Source organism: Delphinapterus leucas, chromosome 7 (assembly GCF_059928025.1).
Source record: "Delphinapterus leucas isolate spDelLeu-1000000601 "Yukka" chromosome 7, BTC_Dleu_Yukka2, whole genome shotgun sequence".
Taxonomy (NCBI): domain Eukaryota; kingdom Metazoa; phylum Chordata; class Mammalia; order Artiodactyla; family Monodontidae; genus Delphinapterus; species Delphinapterus leucas.
The window spans coordinates 26,029,474-26,056,764 of record NC_143135.1 but is presented as its reverse complement, the minus strand read 5'-3'; the positions used below and the strand labels follow the sequence as shown (position 1 = coordinate 26,056,764).

The window sequence follows — 27,291 nt, the reverse complement described above, 5'->3', positions numbered from 1 at the left end:
AGTGAAATACACTATTATGTTACACATGGTTTGCAAATTATTTTAAAAGACAACATATGACACTGAAATGCATCTATAGAAGTATGATAAATTGAACATAGAAACCAAATGATGTGGTAATTCTTGGCACTTCTATTAGCTTAAAAATGATTTTAGCACTGACATTTTGCTCAGCGTAATGAAACACAAATTATAATTAGAAAACATCTTTGGTGTTCATTCTCGAATTCATCTTTTGCAATCCCTAGTTTTCTGACAACTGCTCAGCGACTGGAGATGAGGGACAATCAACCATTACCAGCTTTAAACTTAACTTCCCCATCAGTCTCTAGGATTTCAGCTCCTTGCACGTTTCATGCTGATCTGGAGAAGGGGCGAATTGACGTGGGGTTATTGAAGCCTAAGCTTCAAGGCCCTTCACTCACCGGGGCCTCTCTCAAGACCATGGACCTAATTTTGTGCTCTTTTTTCTTATAAATAAGTTCTCTCAAATGCATACATTCCAAGCCCCACAAAAATTGCCCCTGGGTAGAATGGATGAACCTTCTTTAAGCATCTGAGCCACGCCAGGGATCACAAAATGCCAACCCTTCCTAATCCCTTCACAACCGGGGCTTGGCTGCCTTGACATTATTATACCACAGGCAGACACCACGTGGAGAGCAGCTGGTACCACGAGTAACAGGGTGTGTGACGCTCCTTGTACGATACAGACAGATACTAGAGTAAAAGATGGTTTGATCTGATTTTTCTTTTGTTAAAATAAGCATGTTATCAACACTTTGTTAGCCTTTGTTTTTGATATGCAATGAAAATTTGCAGATACCTCTGAAATGAACCTTGGCATTCCAAAGCAATGATTCTCACCAGTTTTGAGTAAGCATAGGTCTTTTAAAATGTTCAAACTTGCCAAATGGTAGTTTGGCTTCTGCCTAAACATTTGAAATTTTCCTAAAAATTCCATTTCTAATTTTACTCTGATTTAAAATTTTAATTTATGTATAGCTCAATCCCAAATGTTCTGCAAACTCCATAAAAATATCTAAAATTTCTGCCTCTTTTTCTCAACTCAGTAATCAAAAGTTTGCAGATTTCACAAATTATTTCTCTAAAGACTGTCTGGAGTCTTTTTTAAATCATTGTATAACTACATTTCATCTTAGAGTTTCTTATGAATACAGCATTAAGAAATTGGGTAAAAAGATCTAATTTTATTGATCACCTGACTTTTCCCGGGTATTAGTACAAAGCTAATATGAACCTCAGAATAATTCTATGAGGTAAATACCATTACCCTTATTTAATAGCTGTGGAAACAGGCTCAGACAGGCAAAGTAACCAGCTTAAGTTCAGTCATATAACTAATTAATAACTGAGTAAATGTGGAGTCTGATCAATTCCATCACACTAGACAACTAAACATTTGAATCTACCCATGACCATTCTCACTTAGAGTATACATGAAAAGAATCACTCAGAAAAGCCCAGAATTCATTCCCAACTGTAGTTCTCAAAAATTAATACATATAGTTTGATAACTCCAAAACAAAGAAAGTGAGGTTTAGGGGAGATGGAAACAACATCAGGGAGAAAGATGAGTGAAAAATGACTCTCTACAGAGTAAACATTTTCCAGTTCTAGCCACATGCTATTAGTGGTGACAAGCAGAAACTGTGAAGAGTTGTAGATAGGAGATGATGCAATAATTTTTTCTTCAAAGAGTGCTGGAGTTCTTGGGCTGCAGCTAAAAACTGATCAAGGTTACCAATTCCTGCATCCTGGAAGGTATGCTTGATGCTTCACGTTTAAGAAAGAAACAGGCACTAAGAGCAACCAAGACCAGAAAGTAGGGGAAATTCTTTTCAGAGATGCTAGGCTTAGCACCAGACCATATACTCCAATGAGAAGAGAGGAGAGTGTCAGGATGGATGAAGACAATATTTCAGTTCAGAAGTAAGTTGAGGCTGTAAGTCAAAGATCAGGAAACAAGGTCATTTATTCCAGAAAGGGATGTCGTTGAGATGTCTCCATGGGGTTCAGTGGAAATGGAAGAGTGTCCACCCAGTTTTAAAGCTAGAAACTGACAGGTTGAATGGAAATGGACAAAGGCTAAAACACCAAATCAAGGAAGATGGACAGTCTTTGGCAAGAAAAGAGTGGACCTCCAAAATGAATTTGGGGCACAGGGTTGATTTTAGGTCTCTTGGCATGGATAAAAATGACGGCAGTGCTTGATTTGATCTCGAGAATCAATGCCAATTCCTTATTAAACTGTCAATCTTTCTTAGTGTCACCCTTTAAGATCTTGACTCAGTGAATGCGCCAGTGAACCTGAAAGCTGCGAGTTTCAACAGCTCTCCTTGAAGAGTAAACACCAGGCTCTCACCCAGAATTTCCAGAGTTTCTGGCATCATTCAGTGCCACCATCATACTGATTTTCCTAACAAGCTACACTGAATTGTTTACTTCATGAATCATTTTCAGCAAACTCCTAATCTTGGGAACAACTTTAAAAATAAATAGCTGGTACTGATTTCCCTAGAGCTCCCCCAAACAACTAAAGCCTGTCCCTCCCCAGCCCTGCACTGTGGAAAATGGTGAGAATGGCCATGCTGGCAATCTGAAAGGTTATAAGACCTTGATAAACATCAATGACATTGTCCAAACCATTTTTCTCTAAAGGATAACTCCTGTGTCATCAGTCCACCTGAGCTCCTTTGGGGTTATGGAGAAGCTAGGGAAGGGATTAAACTCTGATCCTTCTTTGGGGAGTCTGCTATGGGGAACTCCTTGGCTTCACAGCTCCCAGGATCATGCAGTGACTTGGGTCACTCATTTGTCTACACCAAGCTTTAAAAGGTAGGCAGATGCAGACGACCCAAAAGGGAAGCACCTGCCTGTGTTCAATTGCCATTTCAATCTCGACCAGGTTGTCGATCTCCATGCAGAGGGGCAGCAGGTCTCAGGCTTCTCCTTCTCCTAGGGACGTCTCACTCAGCTCTGCTGCTGTGACTAGGGCTCAGCTAGCCCAGACCAGCGGACCCCACTCAACAGAGGCCAGACAGCAACATGATCAGGCTTTGCTTAAGGATGTTCACAGCGGGACACACACAGATAATCTGGATCGTGAAGCTGAGCTCTCTCTCATCGCACACTTGGTCCCTGAAGACCCCTTCCCCATCTGTGTCCTCCCACCTCTGTGTCGCAGAAGCCACATTCTCTATTCCCACTCCATGAGTGCCCTCAGGCATATCTAGAATGCTCTTTGTCTAGATCCAAATTGGTGAGGTCAGGGACAGACAGGACTCCCTTCTCCAGCTTCCAAAGCCCCATCCCTGTCTGCGGCCCCCTCTCTCCTGGACTTTCACTCTAGGACGGTCATCTTCTTCACAGGGGGGGAGTTAGCCTTCAGCCTCTCAGCATGGGCCTTACTCAGGACCCCACCAGGTCAGGATACAACACACACACAAAGGTCACAGACACAGTGGAACACAGACTGTGGGTATTTGCTGACGAGGCTCTCAATGGCAGGTTTCAGTCATGAGTCATCCACTTAAAAACAGCATGGAGGATGCTCCCTGGGTCAGACACTGACACACAAAGCAAATGGAATGTCGTTTCTCCTTGAGAGAGGCACTAATAGAAATATTCCGTGAGTCATGTAGGTAAGGTTAAATTTTCCACATTAGTAGCCACATGAACACAAGTACAAAGAAATTACAGGTGGAATTAAAGTGAATAGTATATTTTACATAACTCAAGATATCAAAATATTATAATTTCAACATGTAATTAATAACAATTATGAAATACTTTTTTTTTTTTTGTACTACCTCTTCAAAATCCCACATGTACTTGACACTTACAGCACATCTCAATTCAGACTGGCCACATTCCTTGATAGCCACTGGTGGCTACTGGCCCCTGTACTAGACAGTGTAGCTCCAGAGGCTGACATTTCAGTGGCGCTGGAAGACGTTCCCATTCTAACCACCTCTCCCTGTAAAGTGATGTCCAGGCTCAGAATCTGTCCCCTCCCTTAGTGCTCTATGCCAGGCAATGGAACAGATGCAAGAGTGGATCACAGCCTGTGCTCGGCACGGTTAGCACCCAGACTGCCCGACCTCCGACAGCATGCCTTCCTTGGGAGTCCTCCTATAGCTACTTTTTACAAGGTGTAAAAAGAGCCTGTTGATAGGTAGGTAGCTGAGCTACGCTACCCAAAGGCTTTCACGACTGCTGTCTTTGACTGAATTCCATTCCACTATTGGTCTCTGACCAGTAGATTCTAAGGTATGACACTGGATATTAGTAAAGTTATCAGTCAGGAACTCTTCAGCAGCAAGTGACAATAACCAACTCAAATTAATTCAGGTAAACAACAGGCAAAGGGCATGAGTGCTTTATCAGCCCACCTGACTAGAAAGCCCAAAGGAGATAAGCTTCAGGCAAGGCTTCATCAGTTTCACCAAGGACCTGACTTCACATTCTCTCCATTCTGTATTCTTCTACGTGGACATAAGCTTCAAGCTTCATACGGTGGTCTCTAGCAGCTCCAGGAACCCACCTTGACGTCTCAGAGTGGCTTCAACAGCAGATCACCTCACATCCAGTGGAAGAGAAAGAGCCTCTTCCCTAGCTCCCACAAATCCTAGGATCATCCTCTGCCATTGGCCAGAACTAGGCCACGTGTCCATTTCTGAACCAATCACATGTGCAAGTGATTGCTGGCTTCCCTAACTGGCTTAGACCAATCAGGGCCCATCCCAGGAGCTGGAGGAGGGTTCATTCCACCCAAACTGTATGGCAGAGAAGGCAGAATGGTACAGTCCTCAAAGGAAAAAATCAAAGTCCCTCAGTGTGAGAAGCTGGGGGTAAATACGGAGAGGCCCCAACAAACGTCCACCACAATCAACATGATGTGTCCAAGGTTGTTACTTTATCTTGCCTGATGTGTGGGGATTCAACTGGGGAGTTGCTGAATTTTCTGGTAGTTTCAACCATGCCACACAAAATTAATTTCAGTCCTTCCAGAGAACTATCATAACCAGTGGACTCCTTTGGCTGGAGAAAAATCTCCCCAGCACAATGCGTTTAAGAAAACAAGCCCCCCATCCTGGATGGGATTTCCCCCAGACTGCTCTATTGAAATCCTGAATAAAATCCAGGGATATTAAGACATAGATGCTTCTAAGAGTTAAAAAGTACAAAAAGATTTTATGGACAGAGCTCAAGTGTTAGCAGCTACTACCCTAAGATTACACAAATAAACCCTGGTCAAGCACGAGACTAGCACATCTTTCAACATCTAGTAAAAAAATTTAAGGAAGCTGTGATGTCAAATTTCTGTGAAGATCTTTTCAAATTTTTCTCTTAAACTCATAGTTTGCTGTGTGCCACCTCCTTCTGGTGACAAGAGGGCATTATGCATGTAAGGGGTGGGGCTGGGGGGTGGGGAGAATCTACAGGGATAAGGAAGCAAGGGATGCGCTTTGAAAAAGAATAACTCTTGACACTAGAGCATCCCTCGGTATATTGCTGCTCCAGAGGTCTTTAAAATATCACATTCATTTGAAAGATGGAATGCTCCTCCTACATTTATAATCTATAGCAATTACTGTAATTAATGATCAGTGACATCCATATGGGCAGGAACTGTGTCTGTTCTATTCACCACCGGATACCCAAGTCCTGGAACACAGTAGGCACTCAGTAAATATTTGATGCAATGAAATCAGATTGAATTTATTTTGTAGAACCAGCCTATTTTAACACACAGATTCAGTCTGAAGACCATTCCATGTGTTCTAATGTAATTCCTCTAGGTGGTTGGACCGAGGTGGAGCGGGTGGTGGGGGTGGTGGCAGTGAGGGAGGAGCTGAGAACAGAGTGCTTAAATATGACCTAAAAGCAATCATTCCAACAATTCAACCCTGGGTTGCCCAGTGCTGGGGATCCAGAGACAGAGATGGAGAGGACTCAAGTCCACAGATGTTCAGGGCAAGAGGGGACACCGAAGTAGTGATAGCACAATGTGATAATATATAACAGAGGGAAGTGTAAAGTGATGGGGCACAAAGATGAAAGGACAATTAATTTTCCCTAGAAAGATCAAGGAGGATTCCAGGAAAGAATTTTGGATTGTAACTGGCCCTACCAGAAGCTTCCATGAAGACAATACTTAAAGTCTCCAGAGACCCAGAGGAACGGTGAGTAGCAGGTGGGAAGATCAGAGGTGCCCTGTAATCCCTGGAGCCTTTAAAAGTGGCCAATTTGTCTTCACAGATGGATGAGTCCTCCCTCTTCTGCCCCAGGAACCTTTGTGTTATGTCCCCATCACAGGCCAATGGGTTCCCAGTCTGCGAGAACAAAGCCCCAGCCAGCAGATGACACGGTGTCCCGAGGAGGTCAGCAGGGAGGGACAGACAGTCCTTGCTTCGAAAGGAGGCTGTGGGTTGTTTTTGCCATGCTATTTTGTTTCTGGTGAAATTTAATAAACAGTGGTTCAGAAGAAGGGACCGCATCCTCTCCGCTAGATAGATCTGTTTTTGCCACATGGTTTTCAGTGTTCCTAATGAACTGTTATTAACAAGCTGTCAATTAAGTGCACAGATTAGGAGAGATGACACGGAGAGGTTTGTACAACAAAGCATACTCCCAGACTGCAAACTACAGACCCTTCCAGAGAGCTCGAAGGCCTCTTATTCGGACCTTCCAAGGAATACCTTTGACCCAGATGGGGAAAATATTGCAATTAGGTCTTGGTTTGGGGTGGGGGAGGGTGGTTTAAGACACGAACGAAAAGTGAAATAAAATTTTTTCTCATTCTAAGCATTGAAAATCCTCTTGGCTTGTGGCAAATCAAACAGTTAATTCAATGCTGCAGCTCGTAAACCTGTTTTACTTCAATGGGTGCTGACAGAAGATTTCATTCTGGGTGGCTTTTATTGTCATTTCTTTTCCAGCTAATTGGTTCTGTAGGCTTTCTGCTGTTTATCAGGCCCCTCTTCCGAGGGAAAAACTCCACACAAAGGAAGAAAAGTACACAAATGAAGAGCAAACTTTAAATGTAATTATCTCTGCTCTCTGCCTGCTCCTTCCCCAGAGTCTCCTAAGAAAGAGTCCATCCTGGGCTTCCCTGGTGGCGCAGTGGTTGAGAGTCCGCCTGCCGATGCAGGGGACACGGGTTCGTGCCCCGGTCCGGGAAGATCCCACATGCCGCGGAGCAGCTGGGCCCGTGAGCCATGGCCGCTGAGCCTGCGCGTCCGGAGCCTGTGCTCCGCAACGGGAGAGGCCACAACAGTGAGAGGCCCGCGTACCGCAAAAAAAAAAAAAAAAAAGAGTACATCCTGTTGGAGGAGCACTGATTCTCCGGCCCGTTTTATTGCCAGAGATGGGAATTAAGGGAGAGACTGAGAGCAGCGTCAGGGGTGCTGAGAAAAGAGAGGAGGAAGCTTAGCTCACTGCGGGAGGGGGCTGTGTGAAGTGACACCAAGGGACGTGAACGGTTTTCTGCAGACCCGAAAGAGAAAGGAAACAAAAATCACAAGTGCTCCCTCGGTGAGGACTGTTGGAAGGGCTCCTCACACAGAAATGGGACAACAAAAAGTCCAGGTACTGGTTAACTGTACGGAAGAGCCGGACATACTGGGGGAAAGGGCGGCATCTTAATACGGTGAACGAAATGGCCCCGTTGACATGTTTGTCAAAGGGTCGGTAGGAGTTAATTCTGGAAAGGAGGCCACCAGGAGGGGCAGTCTCTGAACACAGGGAGCTGTTGTTAGGAAACAACTGTTTCCATTCATACCCCCAGAGTCAATCATTTCCCCCAGAAAGACATGGGAAGCTCTGCCGGCTGGGCCCTGAGGTTTGCAGAGCTGATTCCCGACTGGCTCAGCCTTCTGTGACTCGGTTTCCCCACCTGCCGAAGGACTGGAATGATGATGAAGGGAGATGCCCAGAGGCAGGACAGACGTGGGTCCGGGAGGAGAGATGGCCAGCAGTCAGGCCCCTTAGGCTCCCGGTTCCTCCTTCCCTTCCCCGGGCACCTGTGCCTCCTGCTGTCATGCCTATTATATCTCAGGTTTCTCCCCCCCTCTGGTTCAACACCACCTCCCTCCCCTTCAAGACTTCTCTTAGAGTCACCCGTGACCCTCTTCAAGTCCGATCTTAGGCCCTTGCCCTACCCTGCTGTAAGGGAGGAGCCCTAAGTTTGGAATCTGAAAACTCAGGCTGGAGTCCTAGTTCTGCCGTTCACTGTGTGACAATAAATGCATTTCTTGACCTCTCTGAACTTTGCTTCCTCTTCTGAAAACAGATCACAGAGGAAAAAGAGTCTGTTATGAGGCTCTTTTTTTTATTTGAAATAATGGAAAACTTTATAAACGAGAAGGCAATAAACTAGAAATTTAAAAAATGTCCCTCTCTCTTTTTTTTTTCTCTTTTAGCAGCAGCAGCCTCTTCTCCAAATGACATCCTAATGTAAAACAGAGGAAAGGCACATGGTTCTGGTAGAACAGGGACAGAGCCCCCATCTCCTTGGCCACATCCTCCAGGTTTTATTCTCTGCTTCATAGTTTGAAAACCACTGCCCTCAAGTCATAGCCACTAAATTACTAATCAAAAGTCTTTTGAAAATAAAATTCCATGCTGTTGCCAATAACCTGAATGGAAGATGGCCAAACAATGCCTTCAAATGCTTATTCACCTTGACAGTTATCAGTCCAAGATGGGGCTGACTCCCACCTATTTAAGTATAAACTTATGACAATAACCTGGTGTCATTTAAGCTTCCTCATGGTGACTCCTGTTCCATTTACCACCACATCAGTGTATGACCCTGCTCCCTCTATGTCTTATACTCATGGCTGTTTATCCTTTAAAGGAGGTAACTTCTGTCCATTTTGTGACTCACTTGTGCACACACACACACACACACACGCACACACAAACTCTTAATAGCTAGATAAAAGTTTAAGTTTCTTCAAACCAGTCTAAGAAAAATAAGCTACAGATTCATTAATAAAGAGCCCTTTGGAACCCCGCAATGATCCCTACCGTCAGCCACGTTTCCGTAAGTGACCACTAGTAATTGTCTGTGGCTGACTAGTGTCCCTGTAGTCAAGAAAGGAGTTTGCTGGCAGGTTTATTAGCAGAGCTCCTCCGATCAGCTTTGCCTAGGCCTGGTTTTAATTCAAAGTATTCCTGCAGGATTCACCATTACCTTCCCCTTTTTGCACTCTGCCTATTTCATCAAGCAGTTCTCCCAGATCTCAACGCTAACTGTCGTGGCAGGCTGCAAAGCCGCATTCCCTACCCGCAGCCCCAGAGAAGCCCAGAGGGAAAGTCAGCAGGCACAATTATAGCTTTCATGTGTCTTTCTGGAGAGAAGGCTTAAGTGTTATTTTATATATTTTCTCTGCATCATGTCAGTGATTTTCTCCAGAAGCACAAGCCTCGGGCTTTTCCCCCCAACAATGAAAATTTCATGGAAAAGTTATCCAGACTAAAGAAGGCAACATTTTTTCCCCCCTCAGAGGCATGTGTGGGCTGCTTTCTGCCTCACGCTGCTACTATAAACACAGAGTCACAAATAAATCCAAGAAAGCAGAAGAGGGGTGTAAAATATGAACAGAGAAGGGAAAAAAAGAGGGGAATCAGAGAAACTGAGACAGCCCAGCCTTTAGAAGAAAAAGGAATTATAAACTGCTTTCCTTACAAATGAGAGAATCAGGCCTACAAGGGGCCTTTCCTACTTCCATTCCCAATCCAACGCACCAAGCCAAGGGCATTCATGGCTTTCTTGTGCCCTCTAGTGGGCAGAGGTGGTCAGTGTTTTTCCTTGAGTGACAGCCACAGTCTCATGCACTTGTCGGCCTTCTTATTACATCATGAATTTTGATAAGCCCATTAGCCAGCCAGGCAGCCAGGAGGAGGATGTCTTTCTCACTTGATGACTACACAATGAGGAGTAATATATTTTAATTTAAACACCATAAACCTATTGAGTGCTTAATTAACTTTAACCGTCTTTAGGGGAATGAAGCCAATTTGAGGGGGTCAAAAGGAGCTGTTTCAATATCAAACAGTTTTACATAGTCAATCCATTCATCCGGCCTACAGCTACTGACTAACACACAAAATTAACATGTTAGTAAAAATTCATATTCAGGCCTCTGGGGAAATTAAGATGCGCATGCACAGGGCATGATTAGCACAGCTATTGTTTTCTCCCAACAATATAATTTAATGGGTTTTTAGAATTACAGAAAGAGAGACTCAGTGCTGGTTTGAATTGATTATTTACCACAAAGCTTTGAAATATAGAAAAGATAGAAAACATCTCAAGCCAAAAGGGCCAGGGAACAGAGGCGTTTGGGCTCAGAGTGAACGCATCTTACTAAGGAGTTTGGCCAGGACGAGTGGATCCAGAGGCAGGCTGGGTGCCACAACCAGACAGGAGCTGGGGCCAACAGGAGGAGCGGAGCGGGGAGAGGTCTTTCGGCTGCGTGGAAAAGCACGGTAGGAGCTACCTTCCCAGGGAGAAGGAAACTATTTCATTTAAGATTTAATCAGACTACACACCCAGCCTATTTCCCAGAAGTATCTGAGGCATTTACATTATTCAAACACATATAAAAAGAATAAATAGGGGCTTCCCTGGTGGCGCAGTGGTTGAGAGTCTGCCTGCCGATGCAGGGGACACGGGTTCGTGCCCTGGTCCGGGAGGATCCCACATGCCGCGGAGTGGTTGGGCCCGTGAGCCATGGCCGCTGAGCCTGTGCGTCCGGAGCCTATGCTCCACAATGGGAGAGGCCACAACAGTGAGAGGCCCGCGTACCACCAAAAAAAAAAAGAAAAAAAAGAATAAATAAAAAGCATATAATTTTGTTTAAAAAAAAGATAAGGAGTCCGTGAGAAAGAGAGCAGATTTAGTTCTGAGTTTCCTGGCAGCCAAGGGAAAAGTGCTAAGTGCGCTGGGATATATAGTTATCATTATCTGATGCCCTTTACAGTAACATATAAGTTTGTCTGGAGAGACGTGTTTCCCTCTTCATGCTGAATTTGAGAGAAATTAATTGTGTGGTTACTTACAGAAAGCTCACTGTGTAAGGAGATGATAGTCAAGGTGTTTAATCACAGCTTAGCAAAAGATACGGAGATGTTCTTCAGAAAGTGCTCCTTGTGCTATCACTCCATAAAAGGCGAGCACAAAGCTTTAAACTGAAACTGGCAAACCCATTTCTGTAGGGAACTAAAATAATACAGTCTAGGTATGTGCTTTCTGATTATCTTTCTTGAGTTCCTGTGATAACAGTAGATTTAGGACCCAGACAAGCAGGAAGGAAAAAGCACTTTTTCTCACACAGAATTTACAGGGTTTTATAAGAACCTCATAACTGACCCAGTAGCCTTCAGTCTCTTCCCCTCTCCAAACCGTCTCTACATGGCCAAGAAACGAAGCTTCCTATAACATTTACTTTAAGATACCCATCTTGGCTCAAAACCCTCAGTGTCTCCTTCCTCCCCACACAGGTCTGTTTTCAGCCTCATATCTCAACACTGCCCCACACAAATCCTCCAGCCAATGCCCAACCAGGCCTCTGGGCCCTGTACACACCGTCCCCCCATCCCACCCTGGGCTGCCTTTCCTCTGCCTTTCCACTTCTTCAAATCCTTCCAAACCTTTCCCCACTCTCCTCAAAGGCTAATTTTCTGTACAATAAATAATCAAGGCCCTTCACTATCTGACCCCAACCCTGCTTCTGCCATTACCTTCTGCGTGTCCCAAGCTTCAGGCTACGGAACTCCTGCTTTTCCCCACTTACCACCCATGTTCAAATCTCTGCCCCTTTGCCCATACCATCCTTCTGCCTTGCTGCCTCTCCTCTTTCGACCCGGCACAGTCCTCCTTCAAGACCCAGCTCATCTGATACCTCTTCTGTGAAACTGTTCTCACCCTTCAGGCACAGTTAGTCTCTTCTGCCCTCTGCTCCCAAAGTGCCTGCCCTCACCTATTCTAGAACCCAGCACAGCTGACTGCGAATATTTAGGTCCACCTGCATCTTTCCTGCCACACTGGGAGCTCCCTGTCGACAAGGGGCGTGTTTTTAGTGCCCCTTCTTTCCTTTCCTTCCCTTCACTTCCCCTCTCTCTGTCCTCCCTCCCTCCCTCCCTCCCTTCCTTCCTTCTCTCCTGTGTCCAATGATACCTGGCACTTAATAGGGCTCAGAATATGCTAGTCGAACTAAATCACTCAGTGATCGTCACTCACATCTCCTGGGTGACAGGGTCTCATGGATTTGCTTCTCTGTGTCCCTCGTGCTGGTCCTCAGGTTGGGGGAAAGTGGTCACAGTCTCTGTTTGCTGTGGCAGGAAGACCTTTCATTGTCTGTCTGTCTGTCTGCCTGCCTCCTTCGCTCCCTTCTCTCATAGGTTTTTCTTCACCAAGGAAGCCTGGCAAAGAGGACGGGTACAAGAAACCAGATAGAGAAAAAGATAATGGTTGAGAGGACCCGGAGAACACAGTATTTTTCCTCAGAGATAACTTGGACACAGATGGCTTTGTTTCCTGGAGCTGGGAGAGGCCCAAGGTCAAAAGATACTAAAGCCCAGTCCTTCAGCAAAGTGAGCAGCCAGGTCACTTTAACAGGCCGGGGTCAGAGTGATGGAGACAGGGGCTGGGTTGGCTCTAGCCCAGGAGACAGGACTGGGACTCCTGAGCAGAAGAGATGGGGTCTGGGAACTCAGCATGTGTCAGGATCACTGGGGCAGCCAGCAGGGCGGGAGAAACCTCACCGTGGGCTCACAGGCTGGAATAGGTTGGCAGCCGGTTCCCGTCGAAGAGGAGAGGGCGTCTTAATGTCCCAGTGACCTTGGCTTGCTTCCCCTCCTCCTAACTCTTTTCTCCGTTAACCACTTGGTGTCCACTCTGTTTCTCCACAGGTATCAGAAGATGCAAACATTCTCAACCAAATATGTTCATAGGGAAGTTTTTCTACTACTGGCTGAGGGCAATGGAGCGAAAGCTGCTCAGAGGCACACACCAAATCCTCTGGCTTCAGTCTCTCTGTTGGGCTTCTTTTGCTGGGCACATTGCTTCCCTGGACCATCCGACAGAGGAGGCCAATCCTATCCTGTCATGTGCTTTGGGGTTCACACTCTGACCCCCCCTCACTCCCCCCTCCCCATACTGCACTATTTCGTTACGGAATAAATGTATGCACACTTCATCGCCATTGGATGGAATGAGTGGTTTGGGGGTATAGCAGTTACAAAGCTACCTGAGGTTCAGCTCTTCATCCGAATCACAAAGGCAGGATGGCTCCCTGGGTATCTGAACTGACCACCCCAAAGGGCTCCCTCCACATCGCTGGGGAGGAACTTTCTGGGGGAGGTTTCACACACTCACCTAAAGTCTTAAAAATGTGTGCATCCTTAGGACCCTCAATTTATTTAGGAATTTATGCCAAATAAATAATTGTGGATGTGTTCAGAGATTTAGCCGTATGGGCATTCACTACCGTATTATTTAGGGAAAGCTGGAAAGATGCTCCACAATAGATAGATTCCTTAATGAAACTATGGTGTCCAGTCAATGGAATACGAGCAGTCTAAAGTAGATTAATATTTATCGGCAGAGAAAAACACGTTCATCCTACCTTATTAAATCAAAAGGCACAGACTAAATCAGTTTCTACAGTGTAATCCCATTTTATTTAAAAATATATGTAATATGTGAATGTACAGAGGAAGTTCTGGAAGGATAGTTACGATGTTCTCAGTAGTTATCACTATGTCACAGAGTCCTGGTATTTTTTCATTGTAATCTTTCTGCGAATCTGCAATTTTTAATTTTCTAACAATAAAATTGTGTTGCTTTTGTAAAAGAAAAAAAAAGAGTTCTTTTAAATTATTTTTTAGAAACCTAAACATGCAGCTATGAGCTATTCCTACTCTTATTGAAATATGATCCCCAGATTTTAGGAAACTGTTATCTTGCTTGGCTAAGACTCTGCCACCCAGCACCCATTCCCCCCCTTCTTTGGTAATGAAACCCCAATGTTTTGCTGGGTGAAAATCACTCAGCTAAATGACTACATTTTCCAGCCTCCCGTGCAGATGGTGTGACCCTGAGCCTAAGTGCTGCCCGAGGAGACATTTGCAGAAGTGTTATGTGGGGCTTCCGGGAAAACTCTTCAAGAAAGCTGACTCCACTGGAAGTTTTGTCCATCTGTCCTTCCCCCTTCCTTCCTTCTTGTTGCCCTGATGGTTGCAGCTCCAACAGCTTTCCTAAATCATGGGTGACTTTGGGTTGGAGGCCTTGTGATAGAACGGTGGAGCAGAAAGGTAGAAGGCGCCTGGGTCCCCGTCATCCCCGCCATGTCCGCGCATCTCTGGACTTCTTCTACATAAAAAAAATTACATTCTTGTTTATGTGCCCATTATTTGGATTTTCTGCTATATGCAGTCATCTCTACTCCTCCCTGTTACAGTGGGGTCAACAGTTACTTAGAGGAAAAATAAAGGCAGTCAAAGGACTTTAAATTCTAAATTGGGGTGGCAAAGGAAGCCAGCAAATATTTCAGAGCTGGGCTTTTATGTGCTATTATTTAAAATCATAAATGCTGACATTTATGCAACTGAGGGAGAAAATGCCATTATTTCAAGCATTAACAGCACAGAGCTATGGCAAGTTATTTCACTTAGAAGATGTTTAACACAGGCACCATAATTGTCAGTTAATGGGTCAAGGAACCAAGAGAGACCTGCCTTTGTGTGTTAGGGCCTCCTCTCTGCAGACCACAAATATTTCATTTTATGATTAGGAAATGTAATTATGTCTAATGCAAATTACAAGCCAGAAAACCACCACAAAGTCATATTGCTTTTGTGGCACTTCAGTCCTTCCATTATATTACAAATGCCACAGCCCCCCAAAGGCAAAGCTGAACTCCCAAGACCCTGTGAAGAATGTGTAATCGTGCCCATCACAGAATGTTGGGCAAAGCTTCCAAGGCGACTTTTTTTTTTTTTTTTAAATTTTGGCTGCGTTGGGTCTTCGTAGCTGCATGCAGGCTTTCTCTAGTTGCGGTGAGCAGGGGCTACTCCTCGTTGCGGTGCGCAGGCTTCTCATTGCAGTGGCTTCTCTCGTTGCACAGCATGGGCTCTAGGTGTGCGGGCTTCAGTAGTTGTGGCGCCAGGGCTCAGTAGTGGTGGTGCACGGGCTTAGTTGCTCCGCGGCACGTGGGATCTTCCCGGACCAGGGCTCGAACCCGTGTCCCCTGCATTGGCAGGCGGATTCTTAACCACTGCGCCACCAGGGAAGTCCCAAGGCGACTTTTTAACCACAGCCTTCCCCAAACTGAAGCTTTCAGGTACTCCCTCTTGCCTGACTGGTTCCTTGTCTTTTAAGATTCTTGTCCGGTGTCCCCTCCTCCAGGCAAAGCTCCCTGGTGTTCCCATAATACCTACCGCTCACCGCTCATAACAGCTGCCAGCTATTGGTCCTTATTAGGCACCAGGTGCTGTGCTAATTGGTGCTCTACGTGGACTATCTCATTTAACCCTCATAACGTTCCTGTGAGGTAGGTGCGTGCACATTTTATAAATGAGGATAGGAGGCTTAGAGAAGCTAACAACCCACCCAAGGCCTTGCAGTTATGATCCCAAGATTACAAAGTAATGATTCAACAAACTCATCTGGCCCTAGAGGCCAAGTCATACCTTCTTGTAAACCAGAGGCAGCCTCTTATTACTCTGTGTACTTCCCATCCCTGCGGGGCTCAGTGTCCAGGAGGCTACTCAATAAACGTCGGCAGAATAACTGACTGCTACAGCATCAGTTCATTCCTATCCAACCACACAGACTTGGGTTAAAAGTCACCAGATGAAATTGAGAATTAGTCTCTGTGCCTGGAAGTAGCAGCCCCAGAGCTGGGGTTCAACGGGAGTCTGTTTATGGGCAGCGTGACCCACTGCTGAGGATGGAAGCTCATTTCAAGACGCGCCCTTGTACTGCCGAGGGATGCGTGGTTGGGAAGAGTCCACACTTCTTCCTCACGATTCTTCACGGAAAGAAGACAGAACCAACGGCAGCTTAAAAACACATGAGGAGGGACCTCCCTGGTGGCACAGTGGTTAAGAATCCGCCTGCCAATGCAGGGGACACGGGTTCGAGCCCTGGTCTGGGAAGATCCCACGTGTCGCAGAGCAACTAAGCCCGTGAGTGCACCACAACTACTGAACCTGCAAGCCACAACTACTGAAGACCGCGCACCTAGAGCCCGTGCTCCACAACAAGAGAAGCCACTGCAATGAGAAGCCCGTGCACCTCACGAAGAGTAGCTCCCACTCGCCGCAACTAGAGAAAGCCCCTGCACAGCAATAAAGACCCAACGCAGTCAAAAATAAAAAATAAATTAAAAAAAAAACACACATAAGGAACAGCACACTGGGGGGCAGCCCCAGCTCTCTGCTCGGGTTCCAGAAGACAACGGCACCAAACTCAGAACAGGATTTAGAGGGTATCCTTGAAGGGGCTCCAGAGCCTCCCAGCGGAGATTCGGCTGAGGCCGGGGCCAGACGGGGCCCAGCCAGCAAGGCTTTCCCCTGGTCCCACAGCGAGGATGCTCCTGGTCTCCCCATAATACTGAGCACTGACTGAACTCCCGTTTAGGGCCAAAGCTGCCACCTATTGAGTCCCCATGACACACCAAGCACGTGTTCCTGCCCTGGGAGGATGCGCAGAATTGGGCAGGAGAAGACCTTTGTTTCTCCTCAGGAGACTCTGAGAAACCACGAAGTGAAGTATCAGGAGAAGAGGAGAGATCAGGTCTGTTGCCACCCCTTCTGGGAGCCCTCAGAGAGAGCTTCTCCACGGGGCCTTCAGATGCCCCTCTCCCTCTGTCTCTCCGCCACCTTGGTGAGCCCCTCCATGCTTGTGGCTGTAGTGCCCTCCAGGGGGAGTGAGCCTGGGCCCTCCGAGGTGGGCACAGGAAACAGGCGGCACGACGGGGACCTGCCAAGTGGAAGCATCACTTCCAGCGGCAGCAGTATCTGGCCGCCTGGCAACTCCACAGCCGGGTCTGGAGTTGTACCTGAGATTTTCTTCTTTCTGATTTTCAACATCTCCCGCCCCCCACCCCAACTTTATTTTTTTCCTAAAAGCATCCTCTGGAAAGCCACTCCTTGCAGCCCTGCGAGGGGCCGGATGGGGCCAGTCCTGAACGGCTGTCCTCAGTTTACTACGGAGGCTACCTCTGACTCCTTAGCCAACGATAGGCTAAAATCTAGCGTTCTTGAAACTGCAAGTTTGACTTGTGAAGTGAAGATGAAATCCCTTTTCCTCTGGCGGTCTAACAAGGCCGCTTTGGTTAAGGTTGTATGCTTATGGGCAGCTATTCAGCTCTGCAATGGACACAGGGCTGGGTCATCATCGGGCTTATCAGTGACCACTGTGAGACCTCAGCATCCTAAAGAGGAACGGGGCAGGCTGGGGACACAGAGACCCAACGTCTCCCAGGTATTCCTCCTTCCTGTGCATCCACAGTCACCAATCTCCGAAAATTCCATGTCTCCAATGGCTATTTTATAGCCTCTTCTCTATGCACGGCACCAGAAACGCCAGCCTCCAACACCTTTTGCCTGGGCTTGTCCTAAAGGCTCCCATCTCTCGTCCCTGTCATCTCTCCTCCACACTGCAGACCTAAAGCCCAGCGTGATCAAGTCTCCCCCACTGCCAACGCCTCAACACCACCATCTGGCCCAGATGCACTTTTCTCTCCTCCTCCTTATCTGTAGAGGAGTACTGTACTCCTGCTTCCTACCCTAAGGACACGTGCTCACCTGTTTGTGGTGTCGCCCCTAAAGTCTGTTCCCACTTCTCTGGTTTGCTGTGCTCCTCATTCTTCAAAATCCAGTTCACATCACCCCCTCTGGGATGGAGACCGCCAAACTACACACTGCCCACTCCAGGCTGAATGAATTACTCCCTCCTTTGTGCTCTGTAACTCCTTCATACCTTTTTTGCCTCCCAAGTGGGACTGTCAGCTCTTTGAGTCTAGAGTCTGGTGTGAATTCATCTGAATTCAGAATTCATCTCTCTGAAAAGTCTTAATATTGTTGCATGTAACTGTTAGATTATGTCATCATGATCAGTCCAAACAGGGGACTTTTCTGGCCCATTATAGCCTAGTGATTAAGAGCCAGACCACCTGAAATCAAATTCCAGCTCCACCACTTACTAGCTGCGTGATGTTGGGCAACGACTTAACCTCTCTGTGCCTCATTTTTTTCCTCCTGTAAATGGAGGGCATAATAAATACTTACTTCATTGGATCTTTGAGAGAACTAATTGAGTTAACACATATAAAGTTCTTAGAACATAGTAAACCCTATGTCAACATTGACTATTATTTTTAAATGTACCAAATTTCCAGAGAGGGACAAAGAGATTGTCCAGCTAACAAGCATTTGTGTAATACCTGGCATTGAGGTACTATTCTTTCCTTCCCATTTTTTTTAGGAACTAACTTCTAATGAGAAGGTTTTGTTGATTTTTTTAAGTCATTGCCATCCATTAAGGGTTTAGTCTTTTCCCGGAGTATGTATATAAATTAATCATGTATTCAGAAGAAACACAGTATAGCTGCTAAGAGCTTAGCCTCTATAGCTAGGTCTCCTGGATTATTCACAGGTATCTCCACTCTGTGACTTAACCTTCTGCCTGACGCCTCCCTCAGCAGGTGCTGGTCACCACCTGTGACCTCTCTAATCTGCTGTTTCCTTCTCTGCCTTTACACATAATCCTGTCTCCCCTACAAGACTCCAACCATATTGTGGGCCTGGCGCCTTCTAATACAGTGCCTTTGCTCACAGCACAGTAAAACCCAATAAATGTTTGCTGGTTGACTAGTTTTCTGATAATGCGAAGTACCGTAGGGCTAGAGAAGTAGTTCTCACCCCTCAGCCCCAGGGGCTATTTTGCCCACAGGGGACATTTGGCAATGTCTAGAGACATTTCTGCTTGTCACACCTGGAGGGGTGCGTTACTGGCATCTAGAGGGTATAGGCCAAGGATGTGCTAAATGTCCTACAACGCACAAAACAACCACCTCTCCACAATAAAGAATTATCATGCCTAAGATGTCAACAGAGCTGATGTTGAGAGACTGGGTTAGGGCCATAAGAAGAATAAAAAGAAACAAGATTTGGGAAATACACTTACATCAATAACACATTGTTAGAAATGGGAGGTTCAGCTAGCTTCTATTTCTCTGAGTACTGCTCATAATTTTAGAAAAATTACAGGGAATCCCTGTGGTCCCAAACCACATGATAATGCGAATTTGGAGATATGGTAATCAACAGTTGGCAGAAAACTCACCCCAGCCTTTCCATTCACCTCTCAATAAGCAATAATGCGACCCTACATTTTATGGGGTGGAATTCTGGGCCCCACTGATGGCATTATGGTTGGGTTAGGTTGCAGTTCCATGGTGTTAGCAGAGATTATGAGCAGGCTAATGCCATTGTGGCCAGTCGAGTGATTTTTTATCCAACCTGGGGGGCTTCACTGGGATTGGTCCTATTTACCCTCTTTTTTAACCTGAATGGCATTTCTCCTCTCATGTCGGGTTAAGCGCGTGGGCTTTGGAGACGGGCAGAGCCAGACTGCACTCTCTGTTCCTCCAGTGGCCTGTGCACCCCAGAAGGGCAGGGACGGGGCTGTGTCACGACCACTGCATATTCAACCCCTGAAAAGTGATGGCACCCGGGACACATCTGTGGAAGGAATGATTGCACTCGCTCGCTCTTACCTCATTCAGACTCACTTTCTTCATCTATAAAATGGAGAAAATCGCACCTAGGGCAGCAGTTGTTGCAAGAATGCAATGAAGTGAAATCATGTGTCAACAGTTCAAGCTCCCAGTATAGGGCTGGGCACAGTTCAGTGAAGGCTGCTATCCCTCCATCTAAAAACTAGTAACCATCTGCTGGCTCTTTCAGAATCCTGAAAGGTATCACGATTTCCTCCCTGAATCCTCTTTTCTTCAAAGAAGCACTGTCAAGCCAGAGGAAGCTCTAAAGCACGGGGGTGGGTTTATTTTTCTGAAACTAATTAAAAATCAAAAGTTCTGCCATGATTTCTAAGCCAAATTTATTCTCACATATGGGCTTCCCACTTTAAATTTTAATTTGATTATGCACATTTCAGACTAGCAACCGGAATGGATGAGGGCCAGGGTCCTGTCTTTTTATATTTTCTCAGCATTACCTACCTACAGCAGGTGCCTAATAAATAGTAAATGAACAAAGGAAAGGACCGTATCCTCAGGTTTTAGCTACCAGATTCCCTAAGGGTGAAGACTAGTTATATAAACATCAAAGCTTATCTATTTGTGCTCTGGTTCACAATTGAACATAAAGCTATCAAGATGAAAGAGTTTAATTGTAGCGTCAACGCTTCAGATAAAACCTTGCAGACCCCATGGCTGCTGAGAGAATTTCCATAAGGCAGAGTCTGTCAGTACACAGGCCGGGAAGGCAGCATGGCAGAGCAGAGCGGGAGAAAGGGCTGGCTCCAGACCTAACTGGGTTCAATTCCTGGTTCCACCAGTTTCTAATTGTGCAACTTCAAGTCTCAATTTTCTCATCTGTAGAAGGGCAATAGTACACCTGCTGCTTTGGGCTGAATTGTGCCCCCATCCCAAATTCATAGGTTGACATCCTAACTCCCAGTACCTCAGCATGTAACCTTATTTAGAGATAGGCTCTTTACAGAGGTAATCCAGTTTAAATGAGGTCATCAGGGTGGGCCCTACCCCAATACGACTGGTGTCCTTACAAAAAGGGGAACTGTGGAGACAGACAGGCACAAGGGGAACTTTGGAGACAGACAGGAACACAGGAAAAATGCCAAGTGAAGATGAAGCAACAGATCGGGGTGATGCCTCTACAGGCGAAGGAACGCCAAAGATTGCCAGCAAACTACCAGAAACTAGGGGAGAGGCGTGGACAGATTCTCCCTCACAGCCCTCAGAAGGAGCCAAGCCTGCAGACACCTTGATGTCAGACTTCTGGCCTCCAGAACTGAGACAGTAAATTTCTGTTGTTTACGCCACTGTTTGTAGTATCTTGTTATGGCAGCAAACTAACACAACTGCCTTGTAGGCTTATCATGAAGAGTCAAGATAAAGCTATAAAAAACACATTCCACAGCTAGGTGACAAAGCTGGTAGCTGTTGTTATTACTACTTAGAATATCACAAGTTGAGGGACTTCCCTGGTGGTCCAGTGGCTAAGACTATGTACGTGCTCCCAATGCAGGGGGCCTGGGTTCAACCCCTGGTCAGGGAACTAGATCCCACATGCCGCAACTAAAAGATCCTGCATGCAGCAACTAATAGATCCCGCACGCGGCAACAAAGATCCCACATGCTACAACTAAGACCCGGCGCAGCCAAATAAGTAAATAAATATTTTTTAAAAAAAGAATATCACAAGTTGAAATAACGTAGATATCAGACACACCTGTATGCTGAACACGGGAAGTATCCTATTGTCTGCATATAAGTCAACTCCCTAAATGCGAATTTCCCATTTGTTTCCAATGAGAAAACCAGGGAAAAACCTTTTAGGGATATAGACAAAATAGCCAAACGCCTACTTATAATACGTGGTGTAACTGAGCAACACATACACATGCAAAACCGCATATATAAAAAATCATTGATTTATAAATAATGCTTTTCCCATTTCCATATTTCATGAAATAATTTTATTCTAACATCACTCTTCACCGCCTAGGACTTTTTTGAGTCTGTTTTCAAGAGAACTTCATCTTTGTTTCCATCTAAGTTACTTGAGATGCAGCACTTTTGAGTCTATGTATGATGCTAACACAAAAATTTTATCCTACACCACAGTACTACTTTCCCATACCATTGTAACTGTTGTGGGTTTTTAAATTTATTTGTACTTATACGTCTATTCATTACCTTCACAGCATGATCACATTGCTTTGTAAAGTGATTTCTAAAAGGCGCATTTATGACAAATTCTAACTGTTGCCATTGTGAAATCATACCCAAAAGAGTAATTCCTAAATCAGTGTTGGGAACCTCTCTAAGCATTGAAAACTAAGGTTGATTTAGGTCAATTCAGGCTACTGTGATTTTTGAAAGTAAAACAATTGAAAGAGAATCCCATTACATGAGACAACTTGAAAGACTTGAACATAAGTAACTTCTTTTCTGAGGGGCAATTCCGGGGGGAAAACCCAACACTTTAGTTCAGACTATAAGCAGCTTATGCACAGCTGACTTTATCAATCCCAAAGCTTCTTCTTATGTCCCACTGATTCTCACCCTTCAGGGCCAAGTTCAAATGTCCCTTCCTCTATGAAGCCCCTCCCCCACGTAGTTGGAATGACTCTCTCATCGCTTAGCTCCCACCGCACACCGCTGTCCATCTCCCAGAGTTTCCTTTAGCGTGGAACCAGGGTGCTTGTGTTAGTCACCCTCAGGCAGCACCTTGCTTTGCAGACAATAGGTTCCTTTTTCTTTAATGAAGGACAGAAAATAACTTTAGTCTTTTCCTCTGGCTATAAAGTTATCACATATTTATTGTAAAAATTTCAAATTTCATAGAGATGTTTCAAGAATAAAGTCCATTCTAAAACTCCCCCACTTGGGCTTCCCTCGTGGCGCAGTGGTTAAGAATCCGCCTGTCAATGCAGGGGACACAGGTTTGAGCCCTGGTCCGGGAAGATCCCATATGCCACGGAGCAACTAAGCGGGTGCGTCACAACTACTGAGCCTGCAGCTCTAGAGCTTGCGAGTCACAACTACTGAGCCCAAGTGCTGCAACTACTGAAGCCCGCGGGCCTACAGTTCGTGCTCCACAACAAGAGAAGCCACCGCAATGAGAAGCCCACGCACCGCAACAAAGAGTAGCCCCCGCTCACTGCAACTAGAGAAAGCCTGCGCGCAGCAACGAAGACCCACACAGCCAAAAATAAAAATAAATAAAATAAATAAATTTAAAAAGAACCTCCCCCACTGTTCAATTTTTCACGTATGTACTTCCAGAATTTTTGCTATGTGCACACAGCACATACATGCTCTTACATGTGCATACACATACATATACATTGAGACACAGTTTAAAACTGATGAGGAACCATGCCATAACAGGTTGTTTTGTAACTTGCTCTTATCACTTAATAAATTATGCACTCTTCCTATGTAAAGAAATACAAATTTATAATTGTTAATGACAGCATAGTATTAGAATATCAAAATTGACTTTAGTCTTTCCCCCACTGATGGACTTTGTTTCACGTTCTTTTATAATCACAAAAAATGCTACAATGGAAAGCCTTGAAATTACAGCTTAGAAAAATGATGGTTTTCTTAGGATAAATTCTGAAAAGTAGTATGCTAGTTCAAAAGGGTATACTTAATGTCAGTTTTAGCTACTCCCAGCAACAGTGCAAAAGAATGCCTGTTTCCCGGGGTCCTCACCAAATTAGAACTACTATTGTTTTTAATCCTAGCCAAAATGAAAGAACATAAAAAGTAACATTTCATTGTTTTAATCCCCATTTTTATTACTCGTGTGTTTGAGCATCTTTTTGGTTAATTCAATTATACAGTTGTTTATTGCACAATACAGTTATTTATATTGTATTAAATATATTTGAATCCGGTACAATTGTTTACTGTACAGTGTAATTATCCATTGTATTCATTATAGTGTATCATTATTAGGTTCTTAACAAATATTTGCAGAAAAACAATAGCTAATACTGGTTATGTGCAAGGCCTGTTCCAAGCACACCTCCACATGGTCCTACCTCCTCTGGGCCATCTAGGTGCCTTTACTCTTGATTAAGTGAAGGCTGTCATTTAGTTTGAACAGGGGTCTGTATTAGTATGTTTGAAGTACGATTACTTTTTGAAAGAATGGTTATATTTGTTAAACATTTTACATACTTTTCCTCATTTTATTCTCCCAACAACCTTGCAAGGCTGGCACCATTACTATTATAATTCTCACTTAGCAGATGAAGGAATTGATGCATGGGGGCCTTAGGTGACTTGCACAAGGACACAGGTCTAAGACACACAGTCACAATTTGAACCCAGGTTTTCTGATTCCAAAGCCTCCATCCTTAACCACTACACCAGACTGCTAGTGACAGAAGTCCCCGTTAGGGACACAACGTCCCCCAACAGAAATAGTAGCTGGCTCACAGGCCCCTCAGGGCCTCATCTCTTAAGTCAGAAGGGACATTTAAGCCTTTAAACTAAAAACAGTACGAGTTAGAGACGTATCGGGGCACTGGAAACCCCCATGCTTCCACCCAGCTCTTCGACCCCTCCATCAGACACAGAAGTATCCCTGAACTACAGACAGTCCAGGGCTGGACAGGGTCACAGACGGCAGTGGATTCCCTCCATACAGAGGCAGGAGAGGTTGGGCAGCACCACCACCTGCACCGGACGGGCCCATTCCATTTAGAAAGCAGCTTTGTTAGCCAAGCAAAGAGAGCAGGAGAGAGCAAAGTCAGGGAGAATAAGAGTGAAGGAGAGGGAAATAAATAAGGCGACATTTTCTGAGTGCTTACTAAACAGCAGGCACCGTGCTATGTGTTTCTGGTAAGTCGTATTACACGGTCCTCGCAACTATCATGTGAGGTAGGAGTTAACACATCCAACTTGCAGACGATGCTTGTGCAAGACCACACAGCAGAGAGCAAGGATTCAAAGCCAGCTTTCTGATTCAAGACTAGGAAGGATCCCCTTGGGTTCTACAGATGTGCCTGGGTGGGGTGAAGAGCAGACTCGTGGGACAAGGTTTGGGCTTCTGACGTCACATCAACAAGCACTCCATTTTAATTTGCTTTGTAAAGGAAGGGCAGCTCCAGGCAAGGGTTTATTGGAATGAAAGGGTCCCATTGCTAAAAAAACCACAGTACCATGCCACATCTGGTTCACACCTCCCTTTAACCATCAATCAATCCCACTACATAGGCACATACTAATCACTTACTGTGCGCAAGGCTTCCTGTGCTGGCAGTGGCATTATGAAAACAAACCAGACATCAAGACACTGCCCTGATCTCACACTTTCTACATTCCAGTAGAGGAGAGAAGTACTGCACCTGACAGCAACAGTGCAAGGCAAGTATGGTAAATGCGAGTAGCAGAAGCAGGCAAGTGTAACCAACTGCATGAAATAAGGGGAGGTTTTGCTGAAGATGCATGCTAGAGAGGGTCATAGGATTTATATTTAACCAGGAGGACAGAAGGAAGCAAAGGCAGGAGAGTGTACGAGGTATGTTCGGGGGATGAAAAGTCGTCCTTATGTCATGGGCACAGTAAGGAACACTTGGACACACAGGGGGCATTTCAGGGATGAGGAAAGCTCTGCCTTTGCTCCCCTTGTTATGCCGAGGAAGATGAGTGAAAGCTAGAGCAACGTTTGTACCTGACAACCTTGATGGGTCTGAAATTCCTTCTCAGGAGCCAGGTGTAAACAACATCTTCCCTCCAGAAGATGAGGCCAGAAGAGCCTTAAAATGAGCAGAGATTGTTTGTTTGTTTGTTTGAAATATAAAATGTAAAATGCGCATTCCTTTTGACCTGGAAAATTCTCCTTCCGAAGGAGAGATCTGATTACAGAAAATATTGTAATAATATAAATGTCCAATAGTAGTGTGCTTGGTACATATATTAAGATACCTTCCTATAATCGCACACTACACAGCTATTAAAATTAATGTTGGGGGAGAAGACCTACTAACATTGAAAGATGTCCATGATAGTTGTTAAGTAAAAGAAATTAAATTATGAAATAGTGCTAGAATATTATTCAATTCTTACAAAAAATAATAATGTATGGAGAAAAACACCAAAGTGTTCATAGAGGTTATATGATTATTGATGAGTGTGGACTTACTGATGATTTTGGCTTATCTATATTTTCTAAAGTTTCTACAATAAACATTTATCATTTTTGAAATAAGAAAAAAACCAAGAAGTCAATTTTAAATGTTCTTTCTACCCAGTATAAAGACCTAGAAAAAGTATGTGGCTGGCTGTGATTCCTGGCTCTTATTTCTGTGACCTGGCTTGTTCCTAGGCACAGAATTCAAGGTTGGATATCAGAAAGTAGAGACTGAATCCTCACACGGCCCCTGTCCACTGGAGCATATGCTTCTCAACCTCTCCATTCCATCACTGCTATTTCATTTAATGGGAAAAAGGTATTTGAGTCAATTCATACCTAGTGTGTATAGGCTATTATTTAATAGTAAGAGCTGTCATTTATTATGCATTATTTCCATGCAGGGCTCTGTGCTAAACACCTTCAAATTACCTCATTTAACCCTTCAACAACTGTGAAAGTTAGGTATCATTATTTCCATTTTACAGCCGAGGAAACAGAGGCCCAAAGATATGTCACTAGCCTAATCCCTAATGACCAGTAAGTGATAGAGCCAGGTTTCAAACTCTGGTCTGTCTGACTCCAAAACCTTCTTCAGTCTTTACAATTATATGATTCTGTCCTTGTAAGGAACCCATTTATTAATCTTTATAGAGAATGCATATGTGTTGAAAGAGGTCTTCCAAATGTCCTGGGACTGGAATGAAAACCTCCATCCAGGAAGTTGTCAAATGTGAGGTAAAAGGTGGCAGCTGTGACCATAAATTATATTAAAAAAAGGTATTAAATGTTCTGTTCAAAACGCGTCACCTCCTCATTAATTTACTACATTCTCCCACCAACTATGGTCTTACACATGTGGTGGAAATACTATAAAATGGTACGCTGCTGCATATCTCTTCCCAATTCTGCATTCCATGACATCTTGTTGGTAGCTTGAAATTGGTTACGGTGGGAGTATTTACAACATGGAAATGAGCAAATGCTATGAATCAAGGCTTGATTTTTTGTTGTGTTTACTGTCTAGACTTAAGAAGGTGATGAAGTAAATGTTAATAATATAAATTAAGCTTAAACTGTGCTATCTTTGGCTGTTATACTGTGAGTAGTACAAAAGAGATGAAAAAATATTCTTCCAGTATCTAGTATCTGCCTCACTACAGAAGTTTCTCATGTCACTGACATCTGAATAAAGTACTGACATACGTCTTTGTTGGGTCATTCATATTGGAACTGTACTCATTCATCAATGATGTGAGGCAACTTCTTTGCTGAATCAGATTGTAATCAGACATTTATTTGCAGTCTAGCTTTGTCAAACTATGCTTGGATTAC

The 27,291-nt window shown here is 44.7% G+C and overlaps 1 protein-coding gene across 6 annotated transcripts in view; it reads right to left on the bottom strand.

Moving 5' to 3' along the window:
• LOC111179808 (uncharacterized) overlaps positions 1–27,291 on the bottom strand; it is a 186,924-nt gene that overhangs the window by 45,897 nt on the left and 113,736 nt on the right. For 3 of the 6 annotated variants that reach the window (XM_089915002.1, XM_089915006.1, XM_089915007.1), the window contains one exon: positions 1–27,291. This exon is cut by the window's left edge and continues 5,720 nt beyond it; it is cut by the window's right edge. The exons of 1 other annotated variant lie outside the window; for it this stretch is intronic. Coding sequence is in view for 2 of the 5 variants with exons in the window: in XM_089915004.1 (XP_089771130.1) it covers positions 14,293–14,407 (115 nt within the window). In the remaining 3 variants the exon portion in view is untranslated. 2 more of the 6 variants (XM_089915005.1, XM_089915004.1) reach the window with 1 other exon arrangement.